The sequence below is a fragment of the Urocampus carinirostris genome, chromosome 7 (genome assembly GCF_059441175.1).
Source record: "Urocampus carinirostris isolate Australia breed hairy pipefish chromosome 7, RoL_Ucar_1.0, whole genome shotgun sequence".
Lineage (NCBI taxonomy): Eukaryota > Metazoa > Chordata > Actinopteri > Syngnathiformes > Syngnathidae > Urocampus > Urocampus carinirostris.
The window spans coordinates 39,746,544-39,772,116 of record NC_142355.1 but is presented as its reverse complement, the minus strand read 5'-3'; the positions used below and the strand labels follow the sequence as shown (position 1 = coordinate 39,772,116).

The 25,573-nt window shown below is 38.9% G+C and overlaps 1 protein-coding gene and 1 pseudogene across 7 annotated transcripts in view; one reads left to right on the top strand and one right to left on the bottom strand.

Annotated features, from left to right (window-relative positions):
* The first annotated feature begins 1,132 nt into the window (after positions 1-1,132).
* abcc8 (ATP binding cassette subfamily C member 8) overlaps positions 1,133-25,573 on the top strand; it is a 95,110-nt gene continuing 70,669 nt past the window's right edge. For 4 of the 7 annotated variants that reach the window (XM_088340931.1, XM_088340925.1, XM_088340930.1 and 1 more), the window contains exons 1-6: positions 1,133-1,476; positions 5,221-5,383; positions 9,366-9,507; positions 9,964-10,085; positions 13,401-13,567; positions 17,702-17,944. In XM_088340931.1, coding sequence (XP_088197057.1) covers positions 1,456-1,476; positions 5,221-5,383; positions 9,366-9,507; positions 9,964-10,085; positions 13,401-13,567; positions 17,702-17,944 — 858 coding nt within the window. In that variant the 5' untranslated portion in view covers positions 1,133-1,455. Of the gene's footprint in view, positions 1,477-4,058; positions 5,126-5,220; positions 5,384-9,365; positions 9,508-9,963; positions 10,086-13,400; positions 13,568-17,701; positions 17,945-25,573 lie in introns of those variants that run through there. The other 3 variants (XM_088340928.1, XM_088340929.1, XM_088340926.1) reach the window with 3 other exon arrangements.
* On the bottom strand, positions 20,829-22,761 carry LOC148363299 (uncharacterized; annotated as a pseudogene).

Below are 25,573 nucleotides of genomic sequence, written 5' to 3'. Positions count from 1 at the left end.
AGGGGAATAAACTTTATAAAACACCCAGGAGAGATTGACTTCCAAAAAACCCAGTGGCGCCACTACTCATTAAAAATGTGGGGTTTTTTTGTGTGCCAGATTTTTCCATATCTTCCCTTTATGTGTCCACTCCCCCCCAAAAAACTGCTAAAGAAATTCTACAAAAATATAAAAGAAATACTACAAAACTAAACCTCAAATGTAGTCTCTAAAAACGGGACCTAATACATTATTTTGCTTTAATGATGAAAAGATATAAGAAATACCACAAGCGCTACAAAAATACATCCATCCATTTTCTGCACCGCTCATCCTCAGTAGGGTGCTGGAGCCCATTCCAGCTTTCTTCGGGCAGTGGGCAGGGGACACCCTGAACTGGTCGCCAGCCAGTCGCAGGGCACACAGAGACAGACAACTCACTCGCTCATTCTCACCTAAGGACAATTTGAACCAGCCAATACAAAAACACAGTGATACTAAAATACAACTACAGTAATACTGGAAAAATCCAACTACATAATTACTGCAGAAATCCACTACAGTAATACGACAAAATTACTACAAAATACTAAAGAAACACTTAAAAAAATACTAAAAATGCTACAGAAAGAATACAACACTTAATCTCAAATTAATTCCTTAAAACAGGTAGCTAATGTTATTTTTGTTTTATTTTGGGTATTTCAAATATTTAATAAATATTTTATTTTAAAACATATATGTATAACGTGTATGTCTGCATGTTTATTTGTTCATAAATGCGAATGAGAAAAATTGGATCGGTCCCAAGGCCCGGGCCACTGGTCAGTTTTTTTTACCCAACGCGGCCTGCGACTCCAAATGTTTGACCACCCCTGGAGTATACTGTAAACTAAAGCATGAAGTCGTACATTTAAATGTCAACAGGGGGCAACAGAGCGTCTCAAATTTCAAGTTACATACAATCATAAACGTCTATATTCTTTTTCCTACAATTATCGTGTTGTTCCCATAAGTCCTATTAAAAGAACACATAAACCCCTCTTTGAAAAGTAGATAAACAATCGTCCAGTTAGGTATTCTGTGGATGCTGTGTTGTGTGTACGTTTTCTTTTCCCAGTTATGTAACCACACAGTGGAGTCATCATCTCCACTCACGCTGCATACGTGACTTTTGTCCGGCTCCCATTTGCTGCATTGCATTGACCCGCTCCACCGCTTTTGCTTACACTGTCCACAAGCTCGTGAAAGGTCCGAAAAGTGGACACGTTTCAGCTTTTATTCCAACAAAATCTTTGGAATCCTTCACCTCGTCACTCGACTTCAGCACCGAGGATAGCTCCACGCCAGCAAAGCATCGATCGCCACCTGACAGAATTCCGGAGTTACCGCTCAGCTGATGACAGGACAGTTTGCGAGTTTGTCACTCCTTTGTCCATCGAAAGTGACGGACGTGGCAGAGCTGAAGGGTCAGCGATGATTTCAAGATACAGGCCCGTAAGTTTCTGATCAAATACAGCACTTGAGTCATTCCAACTCTGCCTCGTTGGAATGTGCATAATAATAAAATTAAATTAATTGATTGTTTTTTGATCGATTGATTGCCATGGTATTGTTTTCCACTGATCATTAGATACAAAGTTACAACGAAATAAAAATAAACAGTACTGATAAAGAATTGACAAAACAGCAGGACAAAAGAGCTGACAGTGAAAAAGCCAGAGCTTATCTTGCCCCTGTCCCCTTGATAATACAAACACTTCACAAAAATCAAATAATGTAATAAATTTTTTATCACAAGGTATTATATGTAACATGAATCACACCTCATCATCACACAAGAGAAATAATCAGAAAACTTCATGAAAGGACCAAAAAGAGCCAGAGGGTTGAAATAACTCAATGGCAATGTGAAAACAGTCTATGCTGTTTAAGAATCTAAAGTTGAATGAGTTAAATTGATTTGTATTTATTGTCCATCCAGTTCAGGGTGTCCCCTGCCCACTGCCCGAAGATAGCTGGAATGGGCTCCAGCACCCCCACGACCCTACTGAGGATAAGCGGTGCAGATAATGGATGGATGTATTTATTGTCATTAATATTAGCGTTGTGAAAACATTGTATGCATTGACATTAGACATGGCACTCCAGGGTAAACATGTAATAAAGAGAGGAAAAAAGAAAAAAAAATATGAGGATAATTATGCAAAATTATTTACAACGTAGTGTTTAGAGACTAGCCCAAGTTAAAATAATAATGCAATGTTAACTTATGAAAAGAATAGTGCATTTTAACAATAGTGCAAAGTGTAATAGCGTATAGCAGCAACAAAAATCCTCAAAATAAGGTATACATTTTCAAAACATTTAGCAAAAAAAAAAACAACCCTAAATAATTTTCACAGTTTTGTGCACTCGTTTAGGGTGGTGATGGCCCTGTGAAAGAAGCTCTCTCTGAGCCCATTTTGTCCTTGTTTTGAGGGACTAGTAGCGCCTACCAGAGGGCAACATGTCAAAGAGGTGGTGGTCGGGTGGAAAGAGTCCTTTATAATATTGATATTACTGCTGCGGTATCACAAGCCAGCAGTGTCCTCTAGACTGGGTAGAGAGCATCTGATGATCTTGTGGGGCTGTGTTGATTTCTCTCTGAATGTTTTTTCTGTCCCCTGCTGTGCTCCTAGCATGCCACACTGTGACGCTGTATGCCAAAAAGCTCTCCACTGTGGCTTTGTAGAAGGACATCAGCACAGCTTCTGTTCTGGTTGTTCTTCACGAGACCCCTCAAGAAGTATAAAGTCAAAACTGCACAATTGCAATATTAAAGGATTTTAATAAGCGATCAATTTCCAACTAGGCAGTATTTTTGAACAATACAAATGTCCTTTAGTTGTTGTGATGTTGTGACCTAGATTTGTATAGATTCCGTTCTTGCACAATTTTCAAGTGTAGGTCATGAATGGAAGCTTAGCTGGGTTGTAGATCACATCCAAAGTTGAGTGGAATTTGATCGTTTGCAAATTTATTTCTTCTGCTTTCAACTTTTAGAAATCAAACAAAATCAAAAACGTCAGTCCTGTCAGTATGGTTCAAATACTGTGGTATACAAGAATAAACCTTTAGTTATAAAGACAAACACAGTATCCCTGAAAAACAGAGGAAAGAGGAAACAAAGTGAGAAATAGAACAAAAAGCGAAGAAGGGTAACCATCTCCGGTCACTCAGTTCAAAGAGCTAGTTATATTTGCAAATTACACTTACCCACACAAAATAATAACCAGGCACATTAACAAGAATGCTGAAATTGTTTACATAATCCCAGCTAACTAAACTCTTGGAAGTTGAGAGTATATTTTTACTGCTAATTAGACCAACAAGCTACAATTTTAATAAACATTTCTTAAACAACTAATATCTTCAATTTATGACCTTATTTTTGTTATTTTGGAGTTCAGGAAACACTTTCAAATGCACCACAAAATTGCAACGTGCCGGTGTGAAAAAACAAGATTTTTGAATGATTTATTCACAGAATAGTTCGTAGAAAAAGACTGACAAGAGTTTCAGAATTTTCAGTCATTTGAAGTAGTCCAGGTTACATCAAAACAGGCTCTGTGACTCATGCCTATATGCTACAAGAGAACACTAACTCAAACCAGCCAAAAACCAGAACGGAAATCAACGCAGAATGAATACACACACGTGGATTGAATAACAATGAAAACTCCATGGCAACAACACAATGAATTACCATATTTAACATAAGCAACGCATTCAATATTTGTGAATTTCCCTGCTGGGGTTTTTTTGTTTTTTTTTTGGGTTTGTGCAAATTTATTGACAATAATAACAGAAAACAATCTTGACAATCTCAACAGCAATCAAGCACATTCACAATATTATATTTCAACATGACGTTTAACAGCAAACACAATGAATAAAGTATCTATCTATCTAAGCTTGGCAAATTTGCACTGAGGGATTTTATATACTCCTCAGAACTGTTTGATACATCACCGCTTTAAACTCTTTGAACTCTTAATGACATCAACTAAAACATGACAAAAGTAGGCCAGCAAAAAACTCCATCCCCTGGCATAATTGTCTGGACCATTACTAAATAAGCTTAATTGAAAAGAATTCATAAAGTACTTTTTAGTCCTCGTTATTATAAGAAATCTATGTTTCTTTATCGATCAAGACATTACTTTTGATTCTTTTTTATATTTCGCAAATTTGCTAAAATGACAGTTTACATTGATTCCATTTTCTAAATTTAAAAACAGTGAGCTATATTTGAAAGTGGGCCAAGTTGCTGACCCTTTTGAATCGTAAGAATAATAACTAAATTAATAATTTGCAAAAATGGCATCAGGAATCTCCCTGTGTGCAATATTGAAATGACGTCTTGGAGTCTTCCCCTAAATCGATGCAGGAGTCTATTAATATTTCACATGTTCTTTGTTACGGGGGCCATCATGCGTCGACCTGTGCTGGCTGCCGGCTGTGGTTATTTCTTGTCAGAGGTCTTCTGGGGTACGGCATGATATGAGGAATGAACGAAAGATTACACAACTCTTTCAACTGGGTTGGGATTTAGTAGATTAGCACGCTTGCGCATGGTTGATGTAATTGCACGATGTTTGCTCTCCTCATTGGGCAGTCTCCTCTCTCTCCTCATCTTTCTGTTTTCACCCTCCCCCCTCATCTCCCGCCTTTTTCCCAGCCAACTCGCCCAGCCTGCCTGCTCATTCAGCCCCTCCTTCTCTCGCCTCCCAAGGTCGCACCGGTCTAAGAGACAGGAATAGCAGGTGCGCTGCAAAATGCCGGCACGCCGGGGAGTGCGAATGCGTTCCAGCAGAACTGGCCAAAGACTGACAGAAGACTTTTGAGAGGATGTTTGTGGTCGTATGCCTACAGGGTGAAGATATTTCTCACCATCCCGACTTCCGAAGCTCCTTAGACCGCAGAGGAGGGAAAGGATCTACCATTGCTTTGTGCCGGGATTGCCTCTGACCCCTCTTCCACCTTCTTTTCCTCCCCCTTGTATATCTCATTGCGACTGATTACAAATTCTGCAGGGATCTGGATTTTAGGGATAACAGAAAGGAGGTCATACTTGAAGTTGCCAGGATCTGCTAAAAAGGCTGTCAGTGTTTGTTTGAAAAAATATTTTTTTTATACTCCGTGCTTGTTATATATCTGTGGGTCTTTCATCTTTCTCCTCATGCCGGCTCCTCGCAGAGTCCCGCTTGCACCATGTCCTTGGCGTTTTGTGGGAGCGAGAATAATTCGGTGGCTTACAACGTGGACGGGGGCGTTCTAAACAACGGCTGTTTCCTCGACGCGCTCAATGTGGTGCCACATGTCTTCCTGCTCTTCATCACATTCCCCATTCTCTTCATCGGTGAGTTGGCTCTGGTCCCAGTGGGTTCTTAAATTTGACTCAGCAGCACATTTTGTTCAATCTTGTTTTCAATTGCTTTACCTTTTCATTATTGACGACTGAGCATATTGTGTTTGCTTTCTATTTTCCAATGAAACCGTGCTTAAAGTAGAATATTTGTGCATATTCTTTTGTTTGTATGGTCTTCTCTGACATAATATTTTCTGCTACTTTTTATGAGATGCAAGTACTTCTTCCCTAATCCAAGGCAGCTTAGTCATGGAGAGTAAAGTTCAGTGTGTAACATCTACCACCTTTGCTTGTCATGTATGCGCTCATTTGAGAAGGCATGAACCATTAACAGTCTGTCACTCTTGATTTCCGTTCCTGTCCTCTAGATTATATTACTATATGAGATGTTAATGATGTAGAATATCTACTGTTAGTGGAACTAATGTTATAAAATTAGAATCAATGTTGGTTGCAAACCAATACCTGGTATCAGTATTGGGCCGCTACAACACCATATTTCGATTTATCTCTTATTACTGGTATCAACCACCATGTTTGTAATCACATAATCACATACCAAGTGCGTACATGGCTAACAAATGCCCAACACAATGTTTGAAATTCGTTCTCTTGGGTTGAGTGGCTGATCTATTCCAGTAAAGCAAGGGTGGACAGTCCTGGACTTCGGCTGATGTGCTTTTGAGTGCCTAATAGAGTTTTGGTTTACCAGTACGGGTGATTTGGATGGCTGCTAACCTATTTGCTAATCCATCCGCTTTCTGTAGTGCCAGTGTTATCTTCTTGCAAGGTACACAGAATAGAATAAAGCAGTAGAAGGACAGCGGATGGGAAGAAGGGAGGAAAGAGCTGAGTAAGAACTGGGAATGAAAACTGAGGGCACACAGCAGAGGGCAAAACTGAGGGCAGAAAATAAAAAAGGGAACATAATTACCAGAGAAGAAGTGGAGGAGGGGTTGGATCACAAAAGCAGAAGCAAAAGAAGTAAGACAAAGAAGATAAGAAAATAAGAAGGAAAAGAAGAAAGAATTAAAAGAAAAAGAGAATTGTGTAAAAATACATGTCGAGAAAGAGGTGGAGCAGGCAGTGGAATGTAAGGATCAAAAAGAAGTAGGTTAAGATGAAGGTGAAGGAGATGAAAAAAGTTAATGAGGAGAAGGGGGAATGAAAAGGTGAAGAAAACCCGGTAAAGAAGAAGGAAAAGAAAAGGAACAAGTAGTAGTTGAGGATGAAAAAAGGAAAACATGAAAAGGAAAAAGAGCAAACATTAAGTGATAAAAATGAGATAAAGGAAATTAATAAGAAGATCAATCTGTTTGATTTTATTTTTTCTTTCATTTCAAAATAACTATTAATTTTAATTGGACATTTTTTTAACTTGCAAAGCAGTGAACCGGAAATAACCGTAGCGCGGCATGCGAGGTGTCTGCGCTCATAACTTCTTCAGATTGAAAAACACATAGTATTGTACAACTCTAGAGGCGACAGTAGCTCAGGAGGTAGAGCGCTCGTCTTGGGATCAAGGGATCCGAGTTCGAATCCCGGCTCTTCCATGTTACATAATGAAGTGTCCTTGGGTAAGACACTGAACCCCTAATACCCCCATTAAGCAGGTTAGCGCCTTACATGGCTGCAAGGCCGCTATTGGGAAATGTGGAGCACATTGTAAAGCGTTTTGGGAAGTCATTGACTTGAAAAGCGCTATATAAATGCAGATCAAATGCAGATCAACCCTCAATGAAATATAGTGAGAATATCAATGTTTTAATCGGAAAAATGCAGATCAATAGTTATTTTGTCTTATTACAACTTGATGTCATATAATATACCTCGAATCAAAGCTTAAGCTTTGAAAACACTATTTTCAGTAATATTTGTATTATCCATCCATCCATTGTCTTCCGCTTATCCGGGGTCGGGTCGCGGGGGCAGGAGCCTTAGAAGGGAAGTCCAGACATTCCTATCCCCAGCCACCTCCTCCAGCTCATCCGACAGGATCCCGAGGCGTTCCCAGGCCAGCCTAGAGACATAGTCTTTCCAGCGTGTCCTGAGTTGCCCTCGGGGCCTCCTGCCGGTGGGACATGCCCGGAACACCTCCCGAGGGAGGCGTCCAGGAGGCATCCCTATCAGATGCCCGAGCCACCTCAACTGGCTCCTCTCAATGCGGAGGAGCAGTGGCTCTACACAGAGTCCCTCCCGGATGACTGAGCTTCTCACCTTATATATGTATTATATGTATTATGTATTGTATTTTACTGAGTTACTGTTCAATGTAGTTAGCTGCAGGTACAAAATAACTGAGTTGCACAACACTCACAAAACATCTGAGTTTAATGTTATTCTCAACTCGGAAAGGCAACCAGCAATTTTGTCTTCATTTCAGCGGCAATATGTCGACCCTTAACTTGACACATCGACCCAATTAAAGCAAACGAGCGACGCCAAGTGGAAGGACGTGACTATAAATGTGAAGCAAATCAGTTGTGAACAGGCAAAGTAGAAACAAAGGCTGTGCTTTATCACTATTTCTTTTATGATTCCCAAATGTTTTTTCACTCGTCTTTTGCCAGGCCTCTGGGACTAATTCCATTTAACTTCTACCTCGAGTGGACTAAACTAACCTTTTAATACGAGAGCCTATTTCAACATGAAATGTTGCCCCCTCCATAAACCTGTTGCACAACTGCAGTACAAATCCCAAGAGTTCATTCCTTGCATTTTCTATAGAACAAGACCAGCAAAGAAGAGCATATTTGAATTAATATTATAGGAGCAAATCAGCTCAAAGCCATCTCTACATACTCAATGATTCTGGCTGATAGAAAACGTGTTACATTGACACGCAGTTTTGCGTTTTAGCTCAGTTTTGATGACACAAAGGTCAAAGGGAGTGAAGGTCACAAGGTTCACCATAATCATCGTCTCTGGAATTAATGTAAATTCCTGACTACAAGGCGCACCCAAAAAAAGCCTTTGTCATATATTTTGCTCACATAAGGCATACAGGACTATAAAATACATGACATTGAGACTACAATAAGAGCTTCCATGTGTGGAACAAAATAATGCATTTCAATGATGTGTGCCGCTAACTCAAATTGCATATCTTTGTATGCAATGGGAATCGAATCTGAGTAGTGGCTTTGCGAGCGTGACACATTCCCACTAGACCACCAGTGGTACAGAAGACAAATGAAAAAGCTGTATTCCTTATCTTATAATTCCACTATTTTTATGGTGCCACAACAATAATTTGCATAGTGCATTCCGATAGGTTAAACATTCTCTCCACTTCTTCACCTATGCGTCAATAACATTGTGGCTGTATGTATGTGTAGGTGAAATAACTTGTAAAGTATTTTGTTCAAGGACTTTGTGTTCTCCATTCTCTAACATTCATAGAAGTGTAGCAACTGTTAAACCGGTTACAATGCTCTATGCAAATTAGTGCTGTGGCACCGTAAGTAAAAATAGTGTGATAATTAGATGAAGTCTAATGCCTTGTCCTATGTCATAGTACCACTGGTGGGCTAGTGGGGACATATAAGCACCTTTACTGCCAGTACTTGGGTCCGATTCCCGTAACATACAATAATTTGAATATAAGGTCATGGACATTTATTGTGTTAATCAATCATTGCTCAAATACAATGTTTCCATAAAACCTTGTAAGCTGTATCTTCTGTATTCTGCAGTATGTAAGGCACACATTCAAATATCTAGCCAAATTAGGGTGTGCCTCATAGCCCAGACAATATGGTACTCTAATGCTAATAAAAGCTCCTCTCTGAGCAATAACATTAATGATCAAAAGTTAAGTTTCCATAACCTTAAAAGAATCCCCTCCTTATATAACGTTGCAGGTTCTTTTTTGGTGTAAAGCCGCTATTGAAACAAGCCAAATATAGAAAAATCAGCATTTATTCTTGTAGTTACACTGCCTGTATCCTTTTTTTCCCAATTTCCATCTGAGGCTGGGGAAGTCAGAGCTCAAAAGTCCACATTCACCACAGCACCTGGCTTCACTTCCCAGGTCACAATCTGCGCTGGCTGCTCACCTTTGTACTGCTTTTCATCCTGGTCTGTGAGATAGCAGAAGGCATCGTCTCTGATGGGTAGGTCGGTCTTTGTCTTGCTTTGGTCTTAAAGTACTGTATGTGGGTACAGTATACAAACAGACGCCGGCTGGTGAAATGTTTTTATTAGTACACATTTTCTGGGTTTTTGTTCATTCTTCAAAGTTTAACTAAACGTTAAACATTAAGAATAAGGAGAGAGGACATCAATGAATTCTGAACTTGCAAGGAGAACAGGCAGATAAGCCAAACCTCGGATAAAAAATTCCAACCTGTTCTAAAGACCCTCTCCTAAGCTCTTTCTTTTGATTAAATTTCCTAGGTTATAAAAAGAGCTTTAACACACATTCTGATTCAAAAAATCTCTTAGAATAGTATTTATTTAGTTTAATATTTTTTATTTTCCCCAAAAAATTATTATGGAGCACTAATTTGCTTCTGTTCTGTTATCTTGTATTATTTTTATTGTGCCTCATTCCTCTGACTGTTTTGTAGGTTCAGCCAGTCTCTCCATCTTCACCTGTACATGCCTGCGGGTCTTGCCTTTATGGCTGGCATCACCTCGATTGTCTACTATCATAACATTGAGACCTCCAACTTCCCCAAACTTCTTTTAGGTAAAGCCATCAAGCATTTACAGCAAACATTAACCTTGCTTTGCTGGTCTCTTTGGGGACTAGCGTTGTTTTACTTTGAATAATTCATGAAGCCACAATTAAAATAAAAGATATGCCATTTTGACCTTTTAGTTTAAATGAACTACAGCAAGTATGAGCTTGTCCTTGTTTCGTGGTGATCAGATCTGAAGAGCAGGGTGAATCATTTAGTAATCCGTCCCCATCTGAACAGTTCATTGCCCTGAGAGGAGACAGCAACTTTGGTTGTCGACTTCAAGGTGCTTCGAGCAGACTTTTTTTTTTTCATTACGCAAATTAATTTGAGCTGGTTTGGCAGATTGCTTTTGTATTCCCAAAACAGATTTTATCATTAATAAGTCTGCAAATAGCCATGTTGAAAATACAAGATAAGGTTTTTCACGAACTGAATAAAGAACAAAATCAACATTGCGCATCATTAACTAAACGATGTTAAGCTCTGAGTGCTTCACTTCATCTCTGAGCCGCTTTGGGCTAGTCCATCTTTGTGTCTGAGTAGCTCTCAGGAGAGTAGAATTAGTCACAACCATTGACTGCACTAGGCAGCATTTTCCGCTGCGGCATGAATGTTAATACAAATACAGATCTTGTTTAAGTGCTTTCCACATATAAAAAAGAATGTATTTTTTTTTATTAACAAGTTGACCATAGGTTCAAAGTTCTGTTACATGAACAGTGTTGGGCGGGTTACTGCAGTAATTTATCCCAGTTACTAGTTACTTCATTCAAAAAGTAGTTCAGTTACCCCCCAAATTACTCACTAGATTAGTCACTATCTATTTACAAATTACTGTATATACTAGCATTTAAGACAACCCCCCCAAAACTGCTCTAAAATAGCCACATATTAAAAGAAATAGAAGTATCGTGTACACTGTACACCAACCTGTGGAAGCAGTGAACCATTCATATTTCTTGCTTTGAGCAATCTCGAGAACTTGCACACCAACCTTCGTTGAGACACTCCATATCCATTCAGCCTTCTGTCTTCAAATCACCTTTTCTATTTCTTCGTGCTGTGCAAAGCATATTTTTTTCCTACAAGCATGGTGTATTGCAAAAGTAATTTTGCATATGAAAAGACTAAAACCCAGAACACATTTAAGTCAAGTCAAGTCATGTTTATTTGTATAGCCCTTGATCACAAAGAGTCTCAAAGGGCAGCACAGACATTCGCCCTATTGATTTTTGTTTGGTTGACGCAATTGTTTTACTTATATAAGCCACGCCCCCTTCCCCAGGCGCTGCCTACATTTCGCTACTGGTGACACAGAATCAAATATGTGCATTGATTTGAATATTTTATTTTATAGTTGTAAATTTAGATGCGATTATATACAGTAGGGAGAATATCTACATGAGGAGAAAATCGGCAGCCTAATACTTTGCTTAAGAAAGCACCACGATAACTGTAGTCTGTAGTATTTTGTAGGCAAATAGAAACAATTCCATATTTTTCTTTTTGTGAATCGAAGTTGACAATACGAGTAAGGCAAGAGTACTCAATAATCAAAAGACATTATACTTCATGATCTGCATTTATAAGGTAGTGGAGTAACGAATTAACCCACCAAAAAGTAATGACAAGATAGTTACAATAGCTTATAGGTAACGCAAACCAGTACTTTTTAAAGAGAATAGTAATTGTGTCCTGGAAACGCATCCTTTGTGACGCGTTGGTCCTAACACTGTCTATGAGCATACTATATTTTTCGGATGCTGTAAAATGCCATACAGACTGCAGAGCAGTAGTTTACTTTTGTAAAGACATAAACATAAAATTTGTTTCAGTTATTAGTACCGGTTCTTCCTTAAATTCAGAGTCATGACACCCACAGAAATAAAATATTAACAATCTAAAAACTCCAGTTAAGAAGTTATTTTACAAATAACATTTTTAATAAAAAAATAGTTTTGTTCATACTGTATATGGACCCAATAAATGTGAAAATACATAAAGAAGTAGTATAAAAATGTAAAATGAACAAAAGTACAGTAGTACACAAAGTTCAAAATATGGTTAAATATTAACAAAACATAGAAATAATAATCATACCTAAAATGACCCAAACCACCTACAAAAAACAATTAAAATGATTGTAGAACAAGACTTAAAACGGCCACCAGTAGAACAAAATGTGTGTGTGGTTGACAACAAAATGGAAAGTTTGGGCTCAAGTTAAGAAATGATCATAACATCATAACATAAAATACACAATGAAACATGAGTATGAATTGTGTATAGGGTGTTGCTATGGGCTTTATAATGACACTGGCGGAAATTTAAAAAATGTTCAGCCATTAGAGCTATTCAACACACCATTTTAAACTACTTTGAGTATAAATGAGCTTAAGCACATTTAACAAATTTATCTACAAGACAGTGGACTTTGGAACAAATATTTTGGGGTATAACATTTTTATTTCTTTTTTCAAAATTGGTTTATGGACCCCTAAATAGACGGCTTAGAACTCCGAAGCATGGTTCTTCACTAGGTAGGTTAATTTGCAATTGGGCGTGGACTGTAATGATACCATCAACACAAATCTCTTCTCTCCCCCACTCTATGATAAGGCGTACTTTTGTGGATCTTAATGGATAATTTTCATGAAGTTAGCGAGTGAAATGCTAGGACTTTATGGCTTCTTCGAAACGCTCACTTCCAAGCACACCAGTGATCTCTATTTAAAGGTGGGGTACATTGTTTGAGGTGACCTTAACGTAGTTGAAATTAAGATATTTTTTCTGTTAAGTAAGTGTTGAGGATACTGAGTTCGAAGAGCCCTTATCTTTTTTTGAGGTTGTTTATCTGTTTTTATCTTGCTTTAAGCAAAGCTGTTAGGGGTGCAACAATTCAGGTAGTAAGAATGGGGGATTATGGAACTGGGATGGAGAGTGATTTCATGCTCATCCTCGCAGTTTTCCTTTGTTTGTAATCATTAGTGAAGCATGGAAATGGTGAATGTAAGAAAAGGCCTGGTTCAACTACAGTCCAAACGCCAAACCAAACCCAGAGAAAGATGAGAATAGTAGACGCTATTCGAGCACTTATGAGAACTGCATGTACTTGAGTTTGCATCATAAGCTTGAGAGAGGCTGCAATGATACCAAAAGCCAGAAGATGGTGGTAGCGAGTAAAAATGTTCCAAATTCCAACAAGCTCCGTTAAGTATGACAAAAAGACTCACAAAGTCCCTGCAAACCAACTCTATGATGTCATCAGTATGGCATGTTTGCGATTTGCCTGACCTCTAATCCATGTGATTTGTCTTCAGCTCTCCTCATCTACTGGAGTCTTGCTTTCATCATGAAAACAATCAAGTTTGCCAAATATACGGAGCACGGTATCGGCCCCCGGCAGCTACGCTATTGCATCACGTGCCTCCTGGTGATGCTTTATGGACTCCTGCTGGCTGTGGAGATCAACGTGATCCTGGGCAGGGTGAGGCTCAACCAATGAACTTGATTTGAGGGGCAGAGCCAGAAGAAAACCAAACTTTCATATTTTATTCGTGTACTGAGCTGGGCTTCTCTCTCACAGGCTATTTTTTTTTTTATAAAATATTCACCAATCAATCTTCTTTGTTTTATTTTTCTTTGTGTCGCACGGTAGAGGATCTGCACGATGGAATTAGTCCCCCTCGGTTTGCAGCAATGCGGGCCTAAAACTTAACTTTAACTCAATTTTAACTTTATTGTCAAAAATCCATATGCACAACATACAGCACGGATAAAGTTGCTTCCTCTTCTACGCATGCAAACATACAATAGATGAGGCACAGTACAAAACATCAACAGCAGCAAGAACAAGTAGCAGCAAGGAAGGGAATAGGAAGGCAGCGAATAGGAAGGTGTAGGGGCAGGTAGAGAGTTCAGAGTTCTGACAGCCAAGGAAGAAGCTGCCATTAAGCCTGCTGGTTCTGGCCCTGAGAGTCTTTTCCCTGATGTCAACAGGTTAAAAGGACTGTGAGATGAGTGGTGGGGTCAATCATTACATTCGGGTTCAAGCTTACTTTAAGAAAAAATCCCACGTCGTTTCTTTTACCTTGAATAGCTCACGGGATCTGCGCAATGGATTCAGTCCCCCTCTTGCGCCACGCCGAGAGGAAGACCGAAATCATTAGGTTCACGTTCGGGCTGGGCTACTCTATCGATTCAGTCCCTCTCTCGAGCAACACAGCTCACATTGCCGCGCACTTGGAAATGACAGGTGGATAATTAAAAAAAAAAAAAAAAGCAGTGAGAGAGAACCCTAACCAGGCCCGAATCCAGACGTAATTATTGACATTTTAGGCCTAACCAAATTTTGGGTCAGGCTCACTCTCGGTGAAAAGAGGGAAGACACAGAGCGTCAACCGCAAGCAAACAAAACAGGAAAAGTCCTCGGGAGCCCCCATGTTAACAGGGAGCTAGCCAGACAAAATTGTACCAAACTCGACACACGCAGCAAAAAAAAAACCCAAAAAACCCACAGTAGCCTATCAAAAAGGATGCAAAAGGGAAAGAAAGAACAATCTATGTAACGGCAGCAGGTAAACGTACTCCACGCACATTTTGGAGGTCGGACAAAATAGCCACAAGGCCCCCAGCGACAGAGTAGTCAAAATTCCAATTTCTCCAGGCGGAAATGAGCTGTATGCAATCGATGTTCACCACAATTGCTGTCTGTTTCAATGCTACTTCACATGTTGCGTTAATAGGATTTGCCATTTTGAAAGTGTTGTGTCCTTTTTGAAGATGTCAAAGCTCTAGAGGAAACAAAATAGGACAACTCTGAGACTAAACTTCTCACGTTCCCCAGCACGTGGAATCTTTTTCAGCATATTACATAATTCAGGGGAGGAACACTTCCCGGTCTGTGCCTAATTGGAAAAAAAAAGATGTTTGGGAATACCTTTAACTAACAGAGCAAAGGGTTTTAATTTTGCTATTTTTCTGTTCTCCTGCTAAAATGTATAAGAAGACCTTTGGGCAGTTTTTTTCTCCTCTTGAAAATGTAAAGTTCGTCTGACTGTTTTAACCCCTAAGCTAAGTACACCTCATGGGATGACTTTTTCCCCTCTGGGCAAACAGCTGTGAAAACAGGGTTCCCATGATGCTTTGCACTTGCTAAAGCCTAACAACCGTTATATCGCAAAGCACAGAGTCACACGAAACACAACAAGCTTAAAAAGCACTCAACTGTAATAGCTCATACCGTCCACAATACTTGGTTGCCAATAGGATAAAGCGCATTAGACCTTTACCGTGTTTTAAATGCAGAAAAAAATGTAGTAGGCTATACAGTATTTATATAATTTTACCCCAGGTGATTCTAGCTATCATGTTTCCAGGCGACTGGCAATAGACAGAATAGACAGACACCAGCCTCAGGATGTGATTTTGGTCGATAGCCGGCCTGATATTATATTTACAGCATTTTACGTATTGTATTTTGCAACATATTTTAAAGGTACAGTTCTTGTGTATGCAGTTGAGACCCACAGCATGTCCAACAAAGAAACTGTTCAGCTAACTACTGCTACAACTAATGACTGAAAATAATCAACTACCGGTAGTTAAACACTTTTGAAACTTAATCGGATGCATATTTTTTAATTGAGGTTGATTTAATCATGTGACAAATGATAATAAAAACAAGAAAATGGGTACGATAAAAAATACATCCTCTATTGAACATCCATCCATCCATTATCTGCACCGCTTACTCAGTAGGGTCGCTGGGGTGCCAGAGCCCATCCCAGCCATCTTCAGGCAGTGGGCAGGGAACACCCTGAACTGGTTGCCAGCCAGTCGCAGGGCACAGAGCGATGGACTACACACTTGCACCTAGGGACAATTTGGACAGGCCTATTAACCTCACATGCATGTTTTTGGAATGTGGGAGAAAACCGGAGAGCCCGTTAAAAACCCACGCAAGCACAGGAAGGCTCGTAACCAGATTTAAACCTATGACCGCATGAACTGTGCCGCAGACATGCTAACCACTCAGCCACCGTGCCGTCTCTATTGAACATACTGTACAAAAAAGAAATAAAAATGCTGAAACCAATTAGGCACAGTGTTCAATCAGTTCCGATGTAAATCCATAAATAAACCTCTGTCTATTTTTCAGGACAAGCAAATAAATCAAAACAAAATTAAGTAAACGATTTTTCTTCCTGTAAACCAAGATCAAGCTCATTTACAGCTGTAGAACAGTAAAAACGTTTGTAGTCACTTAAAAAAAGTAGAGGCACTGTTTATTTAAACGAAAATAACTTGAAACTAATGAGAAATACACCCCATACATTATTATAATGTTAAACAAAGGTGTATAGCTGCCCTTTTCCATTAACCAGCACTCCAATGTTCTAAGAGTACATCGTGCTTGTTAATTGCGTTAGAAGGCTAATAGATGATTAGAAAACACTTATGTAATGATTCAGATTCAGATCTACTTTATTGTCATTCTAGTACACGTGTATACAGAACGAAATGTCGATACATCTGACCCGCACAGTTTCCTTGAATGTACAGATATAAATATAAATAAAATGTTGTATTGAGTTGGAGTATTGAGTACTAATAATATACTAAATAATTATGGCTATGTATAGTATTTTAGAGTAGTGCAAAGAGTGCAAGAGGAGCAGCTAACCAGATGTGCAAAATGGGCAGTCAGGTAAACAAGTCAGGTGTTGATGTAGGCACAGCTAAAAAACCGTTTGGCTGGTTGGAGAAGCTAAAAATCAGACCATCCTTTGAGCTAGTCGAGTACCTGGAGCAATTGAGTATATTCCATGCAGGAGATTGCCAAGAAACTGATAATCTCCTACAACGGTGTGTACTAATCCCGTCAGATAAAATAGAAACAGGATCAAACCAGAGTAATAAGAGAAGTGGCAATATTGTCTGGGGGACAACAAAGTTTTGAACTGTAGTGTACATTCAGTGGTCAACTGCAAAGTCAGTAACAAAAGACCCTAAATAATTTTAACAATTTGAAATCAAATGGTTTTAACAACCTCTTCAGGAGAAAGGTGTCCATAGTTGCTCTCTTCTTTGGACTATATGCATTTCATTTCAAATACAGAACGTTTGTCAAGCACAGTCTGGTATAACACTCAAGCTCTTTATTTTATAGTCAAATAAACTCGAATGAATTGTACAATGCACGTCATCAAAATTGTATTGGCTTACTTGAATCTTACTGAGGCTGACTCTGTTTTGTTCAACTGTCCGAGGTACTTTCTGTTTAATGTTGGTGCATCACTAAGTTACTGCCATGATACGCAAAATCTGCTTCGCAATATTTGAAAGTAGTCTTTCTTTTAGCTGTATCCAGATGCAAATGCTTAGACATTTTGGAAAGCGTGTTTAATGTTGACACCTTTAATTCTGTATGTTACCGCTCTAAAGAATTATCCTAATGCACATGTGCGACTCTCAGCAGAGATTGTAATTATGTGAGATGCCTCACTCTGTTGGAAAAACGTGTCTGGCGACAGTAGTTGACGATGTAATTCATTGTCATCGAGTTTTGTCGACGGCAACTTATTGTTTCTCACAAGCCAGTGTTGTCTTTGCTTTGCAGCGGTACATGTGCTTCGCCAACCCAACAGAAGTGAAGCCCCCAGAGGACCTGCAGGACCTGGGTGTGCGTTTTCTGCAGCCCTTTGTCAACCTGTTGTCCAAGGCCACTTACTGGTGGATGAACACCTTCATTACATCGGCTCACAGGCGACCCATCGATCTCAAAGGTATCGGAAAGCTGCCAATTGCAATGAGAGCCCTTACCAACTACATGAAGCTGCGCAAAGCCTTTGAAAACCAGAAGGTGAGTGGTTCTGCTTTTTTTATTCGCTCAAGCATGAAAGCACATTTGGCTTCTAACCAAGGGTAGGGAACCTATGGGTGCCGATCCATATATGGCTCTTTTCATGAGTACATCTGGGCCAGGAATAAGATAGAACTTGTACGATAATATATTGTATAGCTACATGCAAAGTCGATTTTCAGCAGTTGCATGAGCAAAATATCATAGAATTCATAAGGGGTTTAGTCCAGTATATATAGGGCAGAGTTTTGACTGCAGTTTACAGTGAATGCATGAATGAATGAATGAAAACTTTATTCGAACATCAAAATAAAAACAGAACAAAAACAATAACTCAACAACAAAATATTATTACATCATATGTTCGAAAAGGGGTAGTCAGAAGCAAATGCTTATATTCCCTACCCCTTCATCTTCCCTATTAAACACAGCAATTATATAACAAGAATTGTAATACTATAAATAATAACAGTTTTGATATAACAACAGCAACAATAACACAAAGTTAATCATATTTCTAGACGCACTCGTATCACTCATACCCGATTTTCTTGATCCCTGTATTCTGTCAGGAATGTTTTTTTGTATTTAAATTTGAACAAGTGAATAGATGGACTTCGTTTGATCTTGTCTTGCAAACCGTTCCTGAGCTTGACTCCACACACAGACACATACATACTCCTGGTGGTTCTCACCTTTGGGATCATGATTCGCTACAGCCCCTTAAGTTATAATTTCCTTCTTTTCGAATGAATAATTTTTGGATGTTTTCTGGCATTATGTTTTTGTTGACCTTAAATAGCAGTTGTGCAGTGAAAAATTTTACTAAATCATCTAATTTTAATAATTTGGACTGCAGGAATAAAATATTAGTGTGATATCGATATCCTACCCTGTTATGGTTCTAATTGCACGTTTTTAGAGGATAAAAAGGGGCTGGAGTGAACTTTTGTAATTATTGCCCCAGACATCTGCACAATATGTTAAGTATGGCAGAACTTGAGAACAAATAGATAAATACAATGCATTATAATTTAAAATGAATTTGGCTTTATTAATTATTGAAATGCTTTTAGATACTTTAGTTTGTATGTGTCTGATGTGTGTTTTCCAGCTTAATTTATTGTCTATTATGACCCCTAAAAACTCTATTTCTGATACAGCTTCTGTTGCAGCACCATCCATTTTTACTTTTAAATCTTGATTTGCCTTTGCGACTACCAAAGAAAATTACTTTGGTTTTCTTTAAATTTAGACATAATCTATTTATATCCATTCATACTTTTAGGTTAATTAATTTACGATTAATACAGGTTACCAAATAAATATAGTTATCATTTAAATATAAAATAATAGTGTCGTCTGCAAATATTACTATTTTCAATAGTTTTTAAACATTAAAGATATTATTAATATATAAATTAAATAACTTTGGACCCAGGATAGAACCCTGTGGTATTCCACAACAGATGTCCAAGTATTCAGATGACAACTCTCCCATTTTTACATATTGCTTCCTCCCTGTCAAAAAACTTTGAATCCATTGCAAAGCCAAACCCCTGATGCCATATCTTTCCAGTTTTTTTAATAGTATATTATGATTAATGGTATCAAATAATTTTTTAAGTCAATAAATACCCCGACTGCGTATCTCTTTTTTTCTATCCTATGGGTGATTTCTTCTACTGCATCAATAATAGCCATTGTTGCTGATCTGTTTCTTTTAAAACCATATTGACTTTCATTAATCAATTTATGTTTATCTACAAATTGTTGTAGTCTATTATTGTAAAGTTTCTCTAATATTTTAGAGAACTGAGGAAGCAGAAATACTGGTCTATAGTTTGTAAAAATGTGCTTGTTTCCATTTTTGTATATTGGTATAACTTGCTATTTTCATTTGATTTGGAAATTTAGAAAAGATAGATTACAGATGTAGGTCAATGGTTTCACAATGCTCTTTATAATTTGCTTAACTAGTACCATATCGATGTCAAAATAATCCATAGACGTTTTGTTTTTACAGTTGTTAACCACGTCTAAGATTTCTGATTCCGTAACCCCAGATAAAAACATGGCCTTGGAGTTCATTTTTATCAGTGACTCAAATTGCTTACTACTGCACTCTGGGATATTTGCAGCGAGCTCTGGTCCAATATTTACAAAATTCTATCTATCTATCCATCTATCTATCTATCTATCTACCTTGGTCATATCCCTCAAGAGGGGTGACCGACAGCAAGACAACACATACAATAAAAATAAAATAAAAGGGAAAAAAATAGCAAAAAAACACACACAAAATTTTTTAGACCATGGCCAACCCAATCGCCCGAACACCCAAACAAGTTAGGCACCTCGGCACCTAAGTTGGTCATGCTTTCGTCCCTCCAGATGAAACGGGACACCAGAAAGCGGCCATGTCACTCGGGTCAGGTTGACACAACACACACTTTTGTTCAACAGCAGGGCCCGACAGCTTTCACTGGTTTACCCCTGCCGCATCATACGGGTGCCCAGCCCATCCTTAAGAACGCATCCACAATCCCACTAACCTTTCACAACACGTCTCCACTCCTTTCTATCACCAACTAGAGCTCTAGCTTCCATTATATTTAGACCTCTTTATTTACAAAATACCTATTGAAATTCTCCACAACTTGATTTAAATTATAATTTTCACTGTTCTTATCAATAAAATAGTTTGGATATGCATTACTTACATTCTTTCCTTTTATTATACTATTTAATATATCCCAAATACCTTTGATATTACTTTTATTATGATGTAATAAATTAGTATAGTATAATTTCTTGCTCGCTCTAAATATTCCTGTCAATTTGTTTTTATACGTTTTATATCGGGATTCGGCTTCCTCAGTTCTTAGTTTAATAATTTTTCTATATAAGGTGTTTTTTTTTTCTTACAAGCATTATATAAACCCTTAGTTATCCATGGATGCTTTACAGATTTATTCTTAATATTAGTTTGTCTCATTTTTGTTATACATGTTGGTGAATATTTCCAAAAATATGTCAAACGCACGATCCAAATCATCTGTACCATATATAGCATTCCAGTTTTGTTTAACTAAGTCATCATAGAGTGATATAATAGTCTATTCAGTTCTAACTCGTTTGTAAACATAATCTTTAGTTGATTCTTGTCTAGTAACATTTCCATCATAAACTGTAAATAGGTGATCAGAAATATCACAAACCAGTAATCCGCTGACATTTGTAAATTCAATATTATTTGTAAAGACATTGTCGATGAGTGTTGCACTGTGTAAAGTGATTCTACTAGGCCTTAATATAGTTGGGTACAAACTCATACTGTACATTATATTAATATAGTCATCAATGTTTTTATGTTTGTTTGGATTCATTAGATCTATGTTGAAATCTCCACAGATGAATAGTGTTTTGTTGCCTATTGTTAAATATGTTTTTTCAGCCCAGTTTGTGAAGGTTTCAAGATTTGAGCCCGGTGATCTATATACACAACTGACTATAATATTTTTGCTTTTTTTATTTATAATTTCTATTGTAAGACATTCAAGTAAATCGTCAATGACAAATGACATGTTTTGTATTATCTTCTATTTGAATCTTTTGTGCACATATATAGCTACTCCTCCTCCTATTTTGTTTGTTCTATTTACATAGTTCAAATTATAGTCGTTTAATTCAAAATTAACACCCCTTTCCTCACTGAACCACGTTTCAGAAACTGCAATCACACTAAACGGGTTCTCAAATTGCTGTAAGCATTCAGTGATGTCTTAAAAATTTGTGTACATGCTTCTACTGTTAAAGTGAATTATTGAGAATTTCCCTTCAGATTTAACCAAAGTATTATATTCATTTACAGTGTAATATTTGCAATTGTCTGAGCTAGTTGATAGAAATTTGTGGTCAGGATCAAAGTCATCTAATCTTGAATTATTGGAGTCAGTGTGATCAATAATGCTCAGTTCCTGTAGATCATGGCCTAACATATTATAATGGATTTTTTTATTGTGATCTGTAAAAAAGGTGTCCATGTTGTCAGTCCAGGATGCCATTGTATCACTTCAGGCAAATCTGTCCAACTCCTGCATTTCTCGAATCCAAAGTATTTTTGCTTCGTCTGGAGTGCCTTTTAACTTTATGTATATTCTACAATTTGAAGTCCAAGTTCCTTGTATCTTGTTTGTTTTCCTCAAAAAAAAATCGAGCTTGTCTTGCAATGTCAGAGTTTTTTTTTGCTTTGGCTAGCTAGTGTCCGGAAATCGATGGAGTAGTCGGCAATTGTGCACCTCCCCTGGCAAATGTTCATGAGCGAGCGGGAGGCGTCGGCCGAAGAGGAGCCCGTATCGAACACCTTCAGCATTTCTTGGGCCAGAGCATGTCGCCGAACCCCGTTCAAATTCGGCTGTTCCCCAAAGACGAGCCCTCCCGGACAAGTGGTTAATTGTGAAGGCCACTTTGGACGCTTCGGACGCGAAGTTACGGGGTTGCAAGTCGGAAATAAGCCGACAGTTCACCAGGAAAGCGCGAACCTGGGCAGGATTGCCACAAAATTTTTCCGGGGTGCCCACTCGTGGCTCCGCCATTTCGATGGCGGGAAAATTCACGAGCGGGAGGGGCGGGGCTTGCGGCGGCGCGGCAGACAGAGAATTACCGGGAGGCGGGACCGATGCATGCAGCTGACGAGCGAGAATCTCTGGGAGGACATCCAACTTTGCTTGGTGGCGCTGAAGCATTTCGGATACGTTTTTGCTCGAACAAGTGCTGGTGTTGTTGCACTTGTTGAACCAGGGTGGTGACGTCATTGGCGATTTGTTGTATCGCGCCTACTCCTGACCAGAGGTCAGGAGTAGGCGCTGTAACGCGGATGGCTGATTAGCATTTACGCGTTCTCCGGTGGGGAGAGAAACGTCTGCTGGGTCCATTCTCTGGTCAGACCGTTCTGTCAGGAACCAGAATAGAATCTCGGACCCAATTGCGTTCGTTTTAAAGGAATCTTTATTGGATTGAGCTGACAGAGCTTGCTTTGGAAGCCGATGGTTGTCGGTCGCTAGCAGCATTGGACGGAATGGCACTCCGTGACAGGTAGGCAGAATTGATACGGCTTAGTGGGCAGGTTGGTGGCCAGGGCAGGAGAGTAGATCTTAAACGTGGGACAGAAACAGGTCGAAACAGGAGGCAGGCAGGAATCAAGCAGGATTCCGTACTGGTAATCTGGAGAAACACACAGAGAGACACAAATACGGTCTGACACTCCCCTCTGGGTGCAGGCAGCTTAAGAGGGGAGTGCCAGCCAATCAGAGAGCGCGCTCCTGCAGGCCAAACGATTGCCCCAGGTGTCTTCATTTTGGCAATCATGACAATTATCTCATCTCATTAGCTGCACTGTTTATCCTCAGTAGGGTCGCGGGGGTGCTGGAGCCCATCCCAGCAGTCATCGGGCAGGGGACACCCTAAACTGGTTGCCAGCCAATCGCAGGGCACACAGGGACAGACAACTCGCTCGCTCATTCACACCTAGGGACCGGCCAATCCACCTGAAATGCATGTCTTTGGAATGTGGGAGGAAACCGGAGTGCCCGAAACATACAAACTCCGCACAGGAAGTCCGGTAGCTGGATTTGAACGCACACAGAAGGTTCCCAAGACCTTAGAACTGTGTCTGCACACGCGCTAACCACTGCTCCGCCGTGCTGCCCCTATTTATAAACATTTTATTATTTCAGTTATTTATAACTCATTCACTTATTTAGTTGTAATCAATGCACTTTGTGATTATTCATATATTTGAGTATCAGTATTTTCATATGGGTATAATCCCATGACCTCTTGATAGAGCCATTCATTCAATTGTTATTCAGTCTCTACATTATTTCAAGTGGTGTTTTTCAAGTGGTGTATTTAGTTTTCTTTCGGGGGAGGGCCTTGAGTTTTATCAGTGTTGGATACACCAGGTCTAGACCAGGCGTCTCCAACCTTTTTCAAACTGCGAGCTACTTTTTTGTTAATAGCACAAAGGGCACCCAGTTTGATATGTATTCCTCAAATAACAACTTTTAGTGTTATTACAATGTTGCAACCACGTTAGAGATCACTGTTCTAGACAAAGGGCTGGTGTTAAGCGAACATTTTTCCACTAACTCTAAAATTATGTCTCTTTTTCATAGTTCGCCTTCCTTGTATAAAAGGATTGCAATTCCATTTTCAAAGCACATTTTGTGAAACCATACCGCCTCATTCGCTTGTCACCTAACCAGAATATTCAGTTCGATAGTTTATTGATAAAACTTTGAAAAAACTGCTAATAATAGCTCCAGGGCTTGTTTTACCTGTCTCACAACCCAGATGTAAACAAATGCATGAAGGAGAACAGAGGTATTCATCTTCACTTTTCTCTAGTACCCATATAACCTCTTTTTGCAGATTGTAGTTAATTGCATGTACTAGCGGTACAATACTCAACCCGTCTCCAGAATACTAAAAGAAAACAACAAAAAACATGCTTATTAATAACTTGTGTTGGGATTGAAATCGATTTTATTAAAAATGTTTTTGGTAGATTGGAGTTAATTACCGTATTTTCCGCACTATAAGGCGCACATAAAATCTGATTTTTTTTTTTTTTTTAAAGCTGACTATGATGAAATGAAATGAAATGAAATGAAATGAAATGAAATGATCTGCATTTATATAGCGCTTTTCAAGTCAATGACTTCCCAAAGCGCTTTACAATGTGCTCCACATTTCCCAATAGCGGCCTTGCAGCCATGTAAGGCGCTAACCTGCTTATTGGGGGTATTAGGGGTTCAGTGTCTTACCCAAGGACATTTCGACATGTAACACGGACGAGCCGGGATTCGAACTGGGATCCCTTGATCCCAAGACGAGCGCTCTACCTCCTGAGCTACTGCGCCTTATAATCCGGTGTGCCTTATATATGGATCAATATTGAATTGCAAGGTCTCGCAACTAAGAGAAGAAGCCATCGACTCCATTTTTCGCGTAGAAGAAGAAGTGCGCTGTGCATACTGGGAAATATTAAGCAACGATTCTCTTTAATTTTTGCATTTGTATAAAGACCCTGAAATGGCTCCTATTAAGAAACATGCTTACAACGCAGAGTTTAAACTCAAGGCGATCAGTCACGCAGTAGAACACGGAAATAAAGCAGCAGCGAGAGTGTTCAACATTAATGATTCGATGGTGCGGAGGCTTAAGCATGAGGATAAGCTGCGCCAAGTAAGGAAGACTAAACAAAGTTTCCGTGGCAATAAAGCGAGATGGCCACAGTTAGAGGACACTCTTGAACAGTGGGTTGTTGAACAAAGAGCATCAAGTAGAAGTGTCAGTACAATAATTATTCGAATGAAGGCAACAGCGCTAGCACGGGAACTTAACATAAAAGAAATCAGAGGTGTTCCTACTTCGTGTGTGTTTACGTTTTACATTTTACAGTTATTATGTTATTGCTTTATTGTTATTGTTTTGCACTTGTTGTTTTTGCACATTACTAAAGTTTAATTTACAATAACAGTATCAGACGGTTTTTTGCATGTTGACTAAATGGAGGAAAAGTAAAATGTTACGCCTTGCTGTTGTTCAAAGATGTTAAAGATG